Source organism: Castor canadensis, chromosome 6 (genome assembly GCF_047511655.1).
Source record: "Castor canadensis chromosome 6, mCasCan1.hap1v2, whole genome shotgun sequence".
NCBI lineage: Eukaryota > Metazoa > Chordata > Mammalia > Rodentia > Castoridae > Castor > Castor canadensis.
This window is the reverse complement of record NC_133391.1, coordinates 7,222,613-7,236,147: the sequence shown is the minus strand read 5'-3', so window position 1 is coordinate 7,236,147 and position 13,535 is coordinate 7,222,613. Positions and strand designations below refer to the sequence as shown.

The following is a 13,535-nucleotide window of genomic DNA, read 5'->3' as shown; positions in this document are numbered from 1 at the left end:
AAATAGTTACTAAAAGTGCTAACTGTGTGAAAACCTCTGTGTCCATCATAGAGAAAAAAAGGCCAGCTGGAAACTTCAAAATGAAGTAAAACAGAAATCTATAATTTTGTCACATTGACAAAAGTTTAAAAGATTGATAATATAGAGTGTTATGCAGGCAGACAGAGTCAAAAAGAGTGATCATAAGACCATGTTGATAGAGGCCTAACATGATGGTACATAACTATAATCTCAGCTACTTATAGTTCGAGGCCAGCCTGGGAAAAAAGTTAGTGCAGTCTTATCTCAGTCAACAAGCTAGGCATGGTGGTGTTTGTCTGTGATCTCAGCTACACAGGAGGCATATGGTAGGAGGATCCTAGTCCAGGCCAGCCCTGGCAAAAGCATGAGATCCTATCTGAGAACTAACTAAAGCAAAAAAGGGCTGGGGACATGGCCCAAGTGGTAGAGCACTTCCCTAATAATTGAGAGTCCTGAGTTCAAACCCCAATACCACCTTAAAAAAAAAAAAAAGACTTAGCAAAAACATCTTAGCAGGTCAACGACTATTAGATTTTCAAAAGCTGAGCATGGGGGTGCACATCTGTAATTCCAGCTCTCAGGAGGCTGAGGCAGAAGGAGCTCAAGTTCAAGGCTGGTCTGGGCTAAATAGTGAGTTCCAGGACAGTTTGGCCTGCATATTGATATCCTGTCTCAAAAAAAAAAAAAAGGGAGGGAGGGAGGAAGAAAGGAAGGAAGGAAAGAAAGAAGGAAGGGAGGGAAAAGATTATAACTGGGAGTAGTGGTACATAACATAATCTCAGCACTCGGGAGGATGAGGCTAACTTGGGCTACATAGCAAAAGCCCGTCAGATAGATAGATAGATGATAGATAGATAGATAGATAGATGATAGATAGATAGATAGATAGATAGATAGATAGATGATAGATAGATAAAGAGAGTGAGTATTATAAGGTATTAAAAGTAGAGTTACTATATGATCCAGAAGTTCCACTGGGTACCTATTCAAAAACATTGAAAGGAGGACCTGGAACAGGTATTTGTACATGAATGGTTTTTAGCAACATTAATCAAAATACCCAAAAGGTAGAAGGGACCCAAGGGATTGAAGAACAGATGAATGGATAGATAAGATGTGGTACACACACAGGCACACGCACAATCCAATATGAGCTTTAAAAAAAGGAAGGATGGGAGAAAATATTTTTTAAAAAAAAATAAAAAAGGAAGGATGGGAAGGCTGAGGGTGTAGCTCAGTGCTAGAATAGTGGTTTGCCAGGAGCCAGGATGAAGGGGGAATGGAGAGAGCTGGTTAATGGGGTTAGTTTTAGTTTTGCCAGAAGGTTCTGATGATGTATATGGTAGTGATGGTTGTCCTAATGTCACTGCACTGTTAAGATGTAATTTTTTTGGTTTTGGCAGCAGTGGGGTTTGAGTTCAGGGCCTCACACTTGCTAGGCAGGTGCTCTACCCCTTGATCCACTCTACCAACCCGTTTTCTGTGATGGGTTTTTTTTTTTTTTTTTTTGAGATAGGGTCTCATAAACTATTTGCCCGGGGCAGTCTTTGAACCTCAGTCCTCCTGATTTCTGCCTCCTGAGTAGCTAGGATTATAGGCGTGAGCCAACAGTGCCCAGGTAAGATGCATTTTTAGATCAAAGAGGTGAGTCACAGAAAAAAAAAAAAAAAAAGACATGATCTCATTCTTGTAAAATCCCAAATGAGTCGGAGGCACTTGTATGTGTATGTGTGTCCATGTACACACACAGCCGTGTCCCACATAGTGACATTTCAGTCAATGATGCACCACGCATGGGATGATGGTCCTATGAGATTTTTTTTTGGAGGGACTGGGGTTTGAACTCACGGTTTCATGCCTGCAAAGCAGGCGCTCTACCACTCCTCCAGTCCATTTTGTTCTGGTTATTTGAGAGATGAGGTCTCATGAATTATTTACTCAGGCTGGTCTTGAACCACAACTCTCCCAATCTCAGCTTTCCACATAATAGGATTACAGGTGTGAGTCACAGACACCTCACAGGTACCATAAGATTTTAATGGAGCTGAAAAAGTCCTAGCACTAGTGACATGATAGCCATCATAAAATCCTAACTTCTTAGTGTAAGACATTGCTCATGTGTTTGTGATGAAGCTTGTGTACACAAACCTACTGTTCTACTGAATGTCTATAAAAATATAACTGTCTATTAAAATATAACACATATAACCATATATGCTACATAATACTTGCTAGTGATAATAAATGCCTACGGTATGGTTTACACTTTTACTATGTTATATTTTAATTATTACTTTACAGTGTACTCCTACATACTTTTTTTTCAGACGGGGTCTCACTATGAAGCCCAAGCTGGCCTCAAGCTCCCTATCCTCCTGCCCCAGCCTCCCAAGTACTGGGATTACAGGCGTGCATTACTGCACCCAGTTGTACTCCTATTTATATATATATATAAATAAAGTTTATTCTAAGACAGTATGCCATGTGACACCAATACCTGCCTCATCCATCTCATGCTTACTGTGTCTCTTAGTTGCATCAAGAGGCCACATTTAGTGATTGACCTACCTCATCCAGGATTATACAAATACACTCTGTGATGTTCCCACAATAAAACTGCCTACTGGCACATGTCTCAGACTTTGTCCCCGTTGTTTAATGTTGCGTGACTATATGTAGGCAGAAGTGTAGAAGTGGCAGTAGAAAGACACACACACAGCTGTTGATAGTGGCTACCTCTGGGAAGGGGCAGATGGGGACTGCCATGAGATATCCATGTCTGTACACTGTGGGAGTCCCCACAGAAAGAAGGCTTCCACCTACTTCTGTGTAATAGATTTGGAACATTATTAGAGACTTTTGGTTTTGTTTGTTTTATTTTATTTTGGTAGAACTGGGGTTTGAAATCAGTGTCTCACACTTGCTAGGCAGCTGCTCTACCACTTGAGCCACTCCACCAGTCCTTTTTGTAATGGGTATTTTCAAGATAGGGTCTTGAGAACTATTTGCCCAGGCTAGCTTCAAACTGCGATCCTCCTGATCTCTGCCTCCTAAGTAGCTAGGATTATAGGCATGAGCCACCGGCCCCTGCAGGGTCTCTCACTCTTGCCCAGGCCAACGTTAAACCTTGATCCTCCTATCTCCACCTCTCCAGTACCTGGAATTACAGGCATATATCACCACACTTGGCTCAAATGCCTTAGCTTTGAGGAACCACTGAAAAAAATGGGGGAGTAGGCTAGCGGTATGGCTCAAGTGTAGGACACCCTTGGGTCTTATGCTGTGTCTTCCTGAGTCCCACACTTATCCAGAGGTGACACCCAAACAAGTGTGGGGCTAAGGGTTACATCCACTGAAGCCTAAGCAACCCTGCTTTTTAATTAGTTTCATAAATGGTATTTCCATACAAGATTTCAGCCATACAAGATTTGACCACAAATGTGACTCAAGCAGTCAAATGCCTGCTTTGCGAGCATGAAGCCCTGAGTTCAAACCCCAGTCCCACCAAAAAAAAGAAAAGAAAAGGATTTCAGCCAAAAGGACACTTTCGCTGCCTTGAAAAATCCATTGAGGGTCAGCTACAATAGTACATGCCTATAATCCCAGCACTTGGGAGGCTGAGGCAGAAGAATCACTAGTTCAAGACCAGCTTGAACTACATACCTTTTATCTATCTCCCCATACAAAAAAAAAAAAGAAAGAAAGAAAGAAAAGAAAGCACCACTGAGGGCTGAGAGTGTAGCTCAGTGGTAGAACTCAGTGCCCTGGGTTCCATCCCGAGCACCAAAAACAAGACAATCCACACTGTACTTAAGCTATATCTAGGCTGGTTGGTGGAGGGTGGGCACTGCTCTGAGCTGCCTTGAGTCCAAAGTTCCTGGGTCCCAGCACACCCATTGTTCCTAGAACCTTTGGTCTCATCCCTTTCACTTTGGCAATTCCCTACATCCCTACCATCAAATCGATGCTCTGGATACCTGGCCTATAGCCTGAATAATGGGTGGTGATGCATAGGCCATCAAGGAGGGGCCAGGATAATCTTGCACAGAGATGTGTCTAGGAGGAAAGTCAGGAAGTCCCTTTCAGCTCTCAGTGAGGCTGAAGGACCACATCATAGAGCACTGGCAGGGCCATGCAAAAGTCCAACTTGAGCAGAGAGAGCCCTCGTTTTCCTAGGATCCAAGCTGGGATCCCAAACCCTTATCCACCTTTCCTGCCTACCAAGTTTGCAAACTCAGCTTAGATTGCACTTGGGTAGAACAGTCAACAGAGGGTACAGTGCCAGGAAATGGTTAACCCAGGGAAGAGCAGCAGCAGATCATTGATCCACAGCCCCTCCTGGTTAGGCAATAAGGCCTCTAGTGGCTGCTTCTGCTGACCTCCTCTAGTCCCGCAGAGCTGGGTGGTCACAGCTTCTAAAATGCCGGGAGATGGAGGTGGGAGCTCAAGGCAGGATAGGGAATGGGTGACCTACTGGGTCCTGCATTTGGGCAGGGGTTCAGAGGCGGGAAAACTCAGTCAGCTCAGCACCTTCAGGAACACAGTATGAGAGACCCTGGGACATGGAAACAAAACAAAACAAAACAAAACCTGAGTTCTCAGAGAATGGAAGCCAAGTACTGGCTTCTGTGTGTCCTTGGTACGCTCTCTGGTCTTTATTTTCTTCATCTGTAAGATAGAGGCAGGGATGCTAAAGAGCATAGCCCAGCTTTTTAAAAATTAGATATCTGTATGTGTGAAGGTCACATAATTTTTTTTCTCTTCTTCTCTCCCTCCCTCCCTTCCTTCCTTCCTCTATCCTTTCCACCTTCTTTCTTTCTTTCTTTCTTTTTTTTGTGGTACTGGGGCTTGAACTCAGGGCCTTTACCTTGAGCCACTCCACCAGTCCTTTTCTTGAAATGTTTTTTCGAGATAAAGTTTCAAGAACTGTTTGTCTGGGGCTGGCTTTGAACCACAATCCTCCTGATCGGTGCCTCCTGAGTAGCTAGGATTATAGCCGTGAGCCAACGGCTCTGGTTTCCATCTTTTTTTTTTTTTTTTTTTTTGTGGTGACTGGGGTTTGAACTCGGGGTCTATGGATACTCTACCAGTTGAGCCATGCTTCCAGTCCTTTTTGCTTTAGTTACTTTTTTTTAATAGAGTCTCATGTTTTAATCTGAGCCGGCCTAGTCTGAGATCCTCTTGTCTACTCTTTCTGTGTAGCTGGGATGACAGGCACATACCACCACATTCAGCTTATTGATTGACACAGGATCTTACTAACTTTTTGCAAAACTTTGTTTTGGTTTGGTTTTTAGTATTTGCTAGACAGGGCTTTGTATTTGCTAGACAGGTATTTCTACCACCTGAGGGTGGGGGAAAAAAGGGCCTCTAGCCCTTTTGCTCTGTTTATTTTGTAATGATTTTTTTTTACATGTGTGGTACTGGGGTTTGAACTCAGCACCTCATGCTTGCTAGGCAGGTGCTGTACCACTTTACCCACTCCACCAGCCCCTGCTCTGGTCATTTTGGAGCTAAGGTCTCACTTTGTGCCTAGGCTGGCTTGGATTGTGATCCCCCTGTTTTAAGCTTTCCACCATCACTGGGATGACAGGCGCTTGTCACCTCACCCAGTTTCTCCCTACCCCACCCTGCTGAAACGGAGGACTTGCAAACTTTTTTGCTGGAACTAGCCTGAAACAGTGAGCCTTCCAATTTTAGCTTCACAGATAGTTTGGGATGGCAGGTATGCACTAACACACCCAGCTATTGATTGAGATGGGATCTCTCAACCTTTTTTTTTGCCTGGGCTGGCCTGGAATTGTGATCCTCCCAATCTCAGCTTCCCAGGTAGCTATGATTGTTGACATGAGTCATCAGCACCAGGCTTCATGTCACGGTTTTATGATGGAATTTTAGTGAACTTAGCCTTGAGCAGCTTGAAGTAATATCATTAATATTCGGCTTAGATGGCAGTGTTTGAAAGGCCTCATTTGTGTAACTCAGCTCCAGCAATGATTGCCCTCTGTGGTGAGAGCAGTAGACTAAGTAGTTCCAGTAAAAGCCAAGGTCACCTGGGAGCCAGGGCCAGGCGGTACATTTGGTCATCCTGACAACCCAGGTTCAGGAGCCTGGGTTGGAGAGGACCCAGGCTCACAACTGGAGCACAGATGGAAAAGGGGGCTGAATTGGCTTCTCGTGCTGGGAGACTCTGGTGGGAGGGTGATGGGCACTTCTGCCTATCCAGGATTGTTACGTACCGGCGTTGGGGGTGTTGCAGGCCAGGGTCAAGGGTCCTTGCCTTCACAGGCCAGAGAACTGGCTTGTAAGGCAACTGAATGATGAACCAAAGCCGGTATATAAAAAGTGGGATTTATTAGAGAGAAGGGAAAGGCCACAGCTCAGGTGAAGGCTGGGGTTTTTATGGATGTTTTAACTCAGGGTTGGGGAGGGGTTCCCATTGGCCGTGCATTTCACAGGCTTTTTCAGGTGAACTGGTGTAGTTTGCACCTTTATTGGGGTAGCGGAAGCAATCTTGAGAGCACTTTGCTCATCAGCCCTGTGGCAGATCTATCAGACTCAGTATCTCTTCTTTAGGATGCAGGAATGCCGGCCTCCATCTCCTCAAGATGCAGGAGTGATATTGCCCTCCATGGAGGATGGGATACTCACTCATCTGCCTTAGGTCTCCAGACCCAACAGGGTCAAATGGGAGCCGGAGGCAGGGGATGGCGTGAGGAGGAGTTGGTGGTGGGAAATGGGCAAGTTATTGACCACAACTGATTTGTTCACTCCATCCCCCTCTCCTTCCTTCTCTGCCTGGCCATCCTGAGCTTAAGACGGAAGGTGGACCCTGGAGGCAAGGAGCCTGGCCTCTGGTCCTGACCCTTCTTCTCTCTGCCTTAAGACCTCAGCAGATCCCATAATCTCTCTCTTGGTGTCCCTGCCTTCCTCACGAGGTTAGGAAAGCAAATGCAAGCATGCCCTAGAAAACACCTTGTAAACCGCCAAGGTCACTACAAACAGACATCAGCAAATAAATAACCAGCAGACTTGGAACTGTGCTGTGCTGGCTCCTGTCCCTGACAGTAAGTCAGCAGAGCTGGTGCCGTCACTGGTCTAATGAAACCTTGGTTTTCCCACGTGACGAATGGGATGATACCTATTGTACTTTTATTTATTATTTATTTTATGGTACTGGGGTTTGACCTCTGGGCCTCACGCTTGCCAGGCAGGTGCTCTACCTCTTGAGCCGCTCCACCAGTCCTTTCTGGTGTTGGGTATTTTGGAGAGAGAGGCTTAGGAACTATTTGCCTGGGCTGGCTTCGAACCACAACCCTCCTGATCTCTGCCCCCTGAGTAGCTAAGATTACAGGCATGAGCCACCAGTGCCCAGCTACCATGGAGTTATGGAGGAAGAGACAGCAGGTCATCTAGGGTAGCAGAGATAAAACATGGTATTAATCGCTGTAATCACCATCATAGTACAGAGAACGTTCAGCTCCCCTGGCCAGTACTTAGGAGACCCCCGTTCTGTGTCTCTGCCTGTCAGTAGTGACTTTGGGCCCCACTAGGTTTTCTCTCACAGCTGCAGCTCCTCCCTTCCCAGGCCCCTTGGTAGGTCACATCACAGCACTCAGTCACATACCAAGCTATCTGTCTTTTGTCTTTTATGCCCTAGGCATCTGTCAGATCTGAGAACAATGGACTTTGTATGGCACAGGCTGTCATCTTGTCTCCTAGTGCTTTAGCAAAAGCTTGGCAAACAGATATTTCATAAATAAGGAATGAATGATGATTTAAATATCCCTAACACATTCTCCATTCATACCTGGCCCGGGAGTAGTCACAGTTTTGGGACAGTTTGTTTGACATCCCAGAGTGCTGGCATTACAAGCATGCATTACCACACCCAGCAATAACTACTATTTTTTTTTTAATTGAAAGCAGTAAGAAGTCTCAAGATAAGTTGAGGAATAAGATCAGTGGCCCTGAATCCTGGGGAGAAAAAAGAGGCACTTACTCTATGCTGGGATGCCTGTGCCTTAGGCAATAAGTCAGGTGGACAAAACTTTGGGGTTATGAACCTAAAATGATCAGGTCCTAGCTGTCATTTATTAGCTGGATTCCTTGGGCATAAGAACAAGTCTAGTACTGGGGGCGTAGCTCAAATAAATAGTAGTAGAGTACTTGCCTTATAAGTGTGAGGCTCTGAGTTCAAATCCCAGTACAACCAGAAAAACCCAAAAAAGTAGTTTAAGCCAGGCATGATGGCATATGTCTGTAATCACAGCTTAGGAGGTAGAGGCAGGAGAATCATGAATTCAAGGCCAACCTGGGCTACGCAGAGAGTTCCAGGACAACCTGAACTACAAAAAACAGATACTGTCTCAAACAAACAAAACAAATCTATTGCTCCAATTTCGCCAGCGAATAAGGGAGATTTCTCCTTTACTGATTCACGTGTGGAAAGCACAATACAAGTACGTTTGCAAGGTGAGAGCCCTAGGTTTCTGCTGACAGTTCCCGACACTGCCTGAAGAGGGCACCGTAGCCCAGGATCTAGCTTGTCCACAGGGAAAATTCTTTTAGGTCCATCCTTCCCTTTGCTGACTCCTCCCACCTCAACTACACAAGCCCCACCCTCCCCAACACACACTCACTCACTCACTCACTCACTCACTCACTCACTCACGCTTGGCAAATACCCTCCAACCCCCCAACCTGCCCGTAATTTTTCCTGCCTCAAATTGCAAAACATACTTTCCCTTTTGCCTATGTGCCAGGTTGCAGGTTGGCTCCTCTGTTTTGTTTTAAAGCACAAAGAATGACAGCCATACACAGGATTGGGGGCTTGTTACAGTTTTGTGGCATCTTTTGCTGGCTGCATAGGTCTCTCTGGGGTGGTTCTTTGCAGGTGAAGTATTACTGGCAAAAAAAAATGCAGGGAGGCATCTGGAGTCACCCTTGTTTCTGCAGATGGCTCCTCCTGCCCCTCTGTCTACTGGCTTTTCTGCACACTGCATACACCTTACTGGTGACAGCCCCCAGGCAAGAAAGAGAGTGGCTAGATTCTGAGGGGGTTGTGTGCTGAGGTAGGAGGCTGATGATAGGAATGTCGCATGTCCTGGACAGACCATAGACAATAGGTAAGAAAGGCCCAGGATCCAATAGCCTTGGCCACCAACTCTTGCTCCTGGCTCTTATTTCTTCAATGGCAGCCTCGGCTCACTACGGTTTGTCCTGGCGGGTTGGCAGCAGCCCACTGAGGGACAGACAGCCTTGAATGGGGCCTCCTTATTGACCAGCGTGGGCAGAGTTTGTGGCCTCAGGCCCAGTAGGGTCAAGAGGTCAGACAGGCAATGCAAGGCAGCACGTAGGGCCCAACCCCCTCCACCTCTGGTCTCCAGATCTGAGACTTTACTACCAGGATGGGCGCAGAGCCAGGAAAGTAGGGGGCTCCAGGAAAACAGAAAAGCCAAGAGCAGTATTGGTGGTTTCAGCTCTTGCCAGTGAGATTTTAAAATACGTAAAACTTAGACCTCCCATGAGAGCCAAAACCCAGTCCTCATCCCATCTTCTTGGCTCCCATCACCCCCATTGTCCCGGGGGCTCTTGCTGTCACAGGAGACCTGGAGAATTCATGCCTTGCCACCTAAATTCTCCAGTGCATCCTGTCCCTGCTTGGTAAATACAAAAAGAAGTCTTGGCCTCCAAAGCTTGTCCTGGCATCACAGTTCTGCAGGGCACCAAGTGAGTTTAGGTGTCTCCCAGCATTGCTCTGTCCCTGAGTTTAGAGCTGGTCTCTCAGTTCCTCTTGCTCTGGGCCTCAACTGGCCCTGTGACATCTTTAGATTTTAGAGTCGAACTCTGGACAGTTCCCTCTGAGTTGTCACCGCTGGCAATGGAGTGTCCTTGGGACAGGCTGGCGTGGAAGTGACAGCCCCTAGAGGGGGGTCGGGAGTGGTGGAGGGGAGGCGTGGCACAGGCAGTACTAGTGAGTGAGCTGGTGGATGTATCCAGGTAGTGGCAGCAGGTCACCTGTCCCCTTTCCGGCAGGCCTCTCCTGTGTACAGCTTCAGCTTTCCCCGGAGGAAATTGGAGTAGATACGAAAGAGTTGGCACAAAGTGTCAACAGTGAATGTTCGAAGGGGAGCAGGCGAGGCTGCCTCTGGAGGCAACATGGCGTCCTTCTGCCAGGAGAAACAGGAAGTTACCACTGTGCCTGGGGACCCCGGATGGAAATGGGATGGGGACAAAATGGGAGGATGAGGAGAACACAATGTTCATTGGCAGAATCATCTCCCCCCGTCTAACAGAAAAAAAAGTGTCACAGCCACTCCTCACCTGGGCTCCCAGCACCCGGAGCAGGGAGGTGAGGCTACGCAGGCCACTGACAGCCTTGTCCACATGCAGCTGCAGGGTCCCTGATGGCTGGGAAGAATTGGTTAACAGGGCCTGGCTCCGCAGGATGGCTTCTGAGAGCAGGGCCAGGCCTTGCCAGACTTCTAAGGCCTGCTGCCCAACCTAGAGTAGGTAGAGACTTGAAGTCAGGTAGCCCGAGTTATCCCCTCCCTCCTTGTTCTCAGCAGCTGCACCAGTCTGCACAAATAAAAGGTGTGCAATAAGATTTGTTGAATGAATAAACGAAGGAATACATACTTGGAAGGCAGCTATGTTCACCACTATACCACCAAAGCGTGCGAACATACTTGGTACAGCCCTCACCTCTGTGGTTCCATCTCTTCCCCTGTCTTTATCCTTCTCCCTCACACTTTAGCAGAATTCCAAAATGAGACTCATACACCCCTCCCCAAGAGGAAGGGGGGAAAAAAAATGAACTCACCTCCATCCTCTTCCAGGCATAAAAGTTGACTTTGGTGTCGGGGACAGTGATATTCTCACTCAAGCTGCAGTCTTCTACAGAGCCCATCTGTAACACATAGCCCAGGTCAGGATCCTCACGGGCTCTGGTCCCCAGACCCTACGCTCAAGGACGATCTGGCTTTTCCCCAGGTATGTTTTGGGGGTCACCAGCTTTATCATTCTTACAGAGATCTGACTTCCCACCTTCCCCCTGACCCAAGTGCCAGAAAGAATCAGGTTCCCACATTTTGAGGAAGAACCCTGGAGCCCCAAGAATAGGTTATATGGCATGTACCAGCCAGGGGGCCTCACCGTGACATTCTCGGCTTCCTTGGCCTCCAGAATATACCTCTCCAGGACTCGGCTGTCACAGATGAGGCGTGGAGGGGCGGCCAGGACTGAGAGGCCCAGAGGAAGCAGTAGCAAGGACAGCAGGAGCTGCAGGGCAGGACATTCTAGAAGAAAGCCAGGCTGAATGTGAGACAGGGAGGGTGGGTTTGGAGGGGCAGGGTTTGCTCATCCCGGGCCTCTGCCCCCTGGCTAGTCCCTGTTGTCCCCAACCTTGCCTGTGCTCAGGCGCTGCCTCTCTTGCCTTCATTCAATCCGGCTGCGCGTGCACACCCCACCCCCCAGCGACCGGCATCCACTTCTCGGGCCAAACTTCAATCTCGGTGCGACAAGAGGTTTCCCCTCTCACAGATTCCGGCTGTGGCTCCAGGACCCAGGTAGACCCATAGACCAAGCGCTCTTCCTCCCTGAACCCCCAAACGTTGTCCCTGGCTCCAGATCCACTGTTTGCCATTCACTGGGGGGGCTCCCCCCAAACCCTGCCGGCACGTGGAGGCTGCCCCACCCCCCTCCCCCTTCCTGGATCCTTGGCCAGTCGCAGGTCCTTGAACCCAACCACCTCCCAGTCAATAGCCCCAGAGGTAAATCCCTTTTCAAACAGGGGCCCGGGCGGCGGCAGCTCCCCCAGCCCGGGAGTAACTCACCGCGAACCCCCATCTCCGCGCTTGGCGGGGCCCCTCAGCGACCAGGGGCTCGGCCGGCGCCCACGCCGGGAGCCCTCATCCTTGGAATCTCGGTGGGGCAGGGCCACCCCACGGGCCCAGACGGAGGGGTCGCCGTCCAGGGGGCGCGGGCACGTCGCGGCCAGGGAGTCCTGGGGTCGGAGGAGAGCGGGCGCGGAGGCTCTGGCCAGGGTCCGGGAGCACGGCGAGACACAGCGACCGGTCAGGGTTGGCCCGGGGACACTGCGGCTCCGGCCGGGGGTCGGGGCTGTTATCAGCATGTGTGCGTGCGCGGGTGGGGGTGGGGGTGAGGCTGTGTGCGTGAGGGGTCGCCGGGGGTGGGGGCCACCCGGGGTCAGAGCAGGGGGCAGGACGCCTGGGTCGGGGGCTCGCCGGGGCGGGAACAGGGCTGCTGCAGGCGCGCGTGCGGGGTGCGGATCTGCCCCGGGGGGCCCTGGGTTCCCGGTGCGCACCGGCTGGCCATGCAAAGGCCGATCTGGGAAGGACTGGGGACCAGGACACTTCCCCTGGGGAGGACGGTCGGCGGGGGGGCATCCCAGTCTTGGGCAGGAGACCCAGCACTCGCTGTTCTGAGTCCCTGAGTTCTGGCAAAATAACTGGGGTGAGGACCCTGGAAACTGGGTAGCCTTCCTTCCCACAATTCCAGGTTTTGTTCTAGAAACCGGCTGGGGAAACTGAATAGGGGGAAATGGAGCACAGAATTTGGGCTTCTCTCTTTCTAGGACCCTGACAGAAAGATAACGTTCAGGGCACAGAGTACTTGGTGCACTATTGAGGACACATGTGCACTTTGACATCAGATTATTTTTTTTTTGACCTGTCATACAAGTTAGCTTTTGTGACAAAATTCTTAAGAACCTCCAAAATAAAGCTAATCCCAGGAGTGATATGACTTGGGGTTTACGGCTCAACTTTTGTGACTTCTGAAAGCTCTGATGCAGAGGGCTGAGCTCCCCAGAGCAGTTGTCCAAGCCAGATGGTCTCACAAACCTTTAGAAAGTGGCTTCTGTCTTCAGCCTCTGAGACTTCACCTGTCAAATGGGCATCATCCTCTCCTCAACTCGGGTGTCATAAAAGACAGCAAAGTCCTACAAACACCAGGGCATATCTATCCACTCACTCCTCTAATAAGATATTAGACATATCTTATGCATGCATTCAGTGCCTAGTTTGAGGTATTGTGGTTGCTTTGTTGTTGTTTTGTTTGTTAATGCTGTTTTGCAGTGCTAGGATAGAACCCAGGCCTTCATCCATGCTAGGCAAGTGCTCTCCCACTGAGCTACTACCTCCTTTGTGCAAGATACTTGGTTACACACTTTGCGGGACAAAAAAGAGGTGTGGCTTGTATGGAGGAAGTGCTGAAGTAAGTTGGGTACCCAGGGCAGTGTGTAAAGACCAGACAGTGCAGATCTGTGTTGTAAGAGCTTGGGAGAAAGTGAGCGCATATCCAGTGGGGGAGGGGGGAAGCAGATTGGATGGCAGAGGTGATTATGAGCTCAGTCCTGAAGCCTGAGCAAGGTTTCAATGGGAAAAGAGGGAATGGAGAGGGGGAAGGAGGGAGCGGGGCAAATCAGGCCAGTATGTTCTTGGGGAGGAGTGAGGTTGTGAGGGACCTTGAATGCCACTCTGAAGAATTTG

The 13,535-nt window shown here is 49.0% G+C and overlaps 1 protein-coding gene across 1 annotated transcript; it reads right to left on the bottom strand.

Annotated features, from left to right (window-relative positions):
• Window positions 1–9,792: 9,792 nt before the first annotated feature.
• Epo (erythropoietin) lies at window positions 9,793–11,871 on the bottom strand. The gene is made up of 5 exons (XM_074075301.1): window positions 11,859–11,871; window positions 11,179–11,321; window positions 10,847–10,933; window positions 10,348–10,527; window positions 9,793–10,193 (listed from the first exon to the last, which is right to left on the bottom strand). Exons 1-5 carry the CDS (start codon window positions 11,869–11,871, stop codon window positions 10,038–10,040), a joined length of 579 nt encoding a protein of 192 aa, XP_073931402.1. The 3' UTR covers window positions 9,793–10,037.
• Window positions 11,872–13,535: the final 1,664 nt, after the last annotated feature.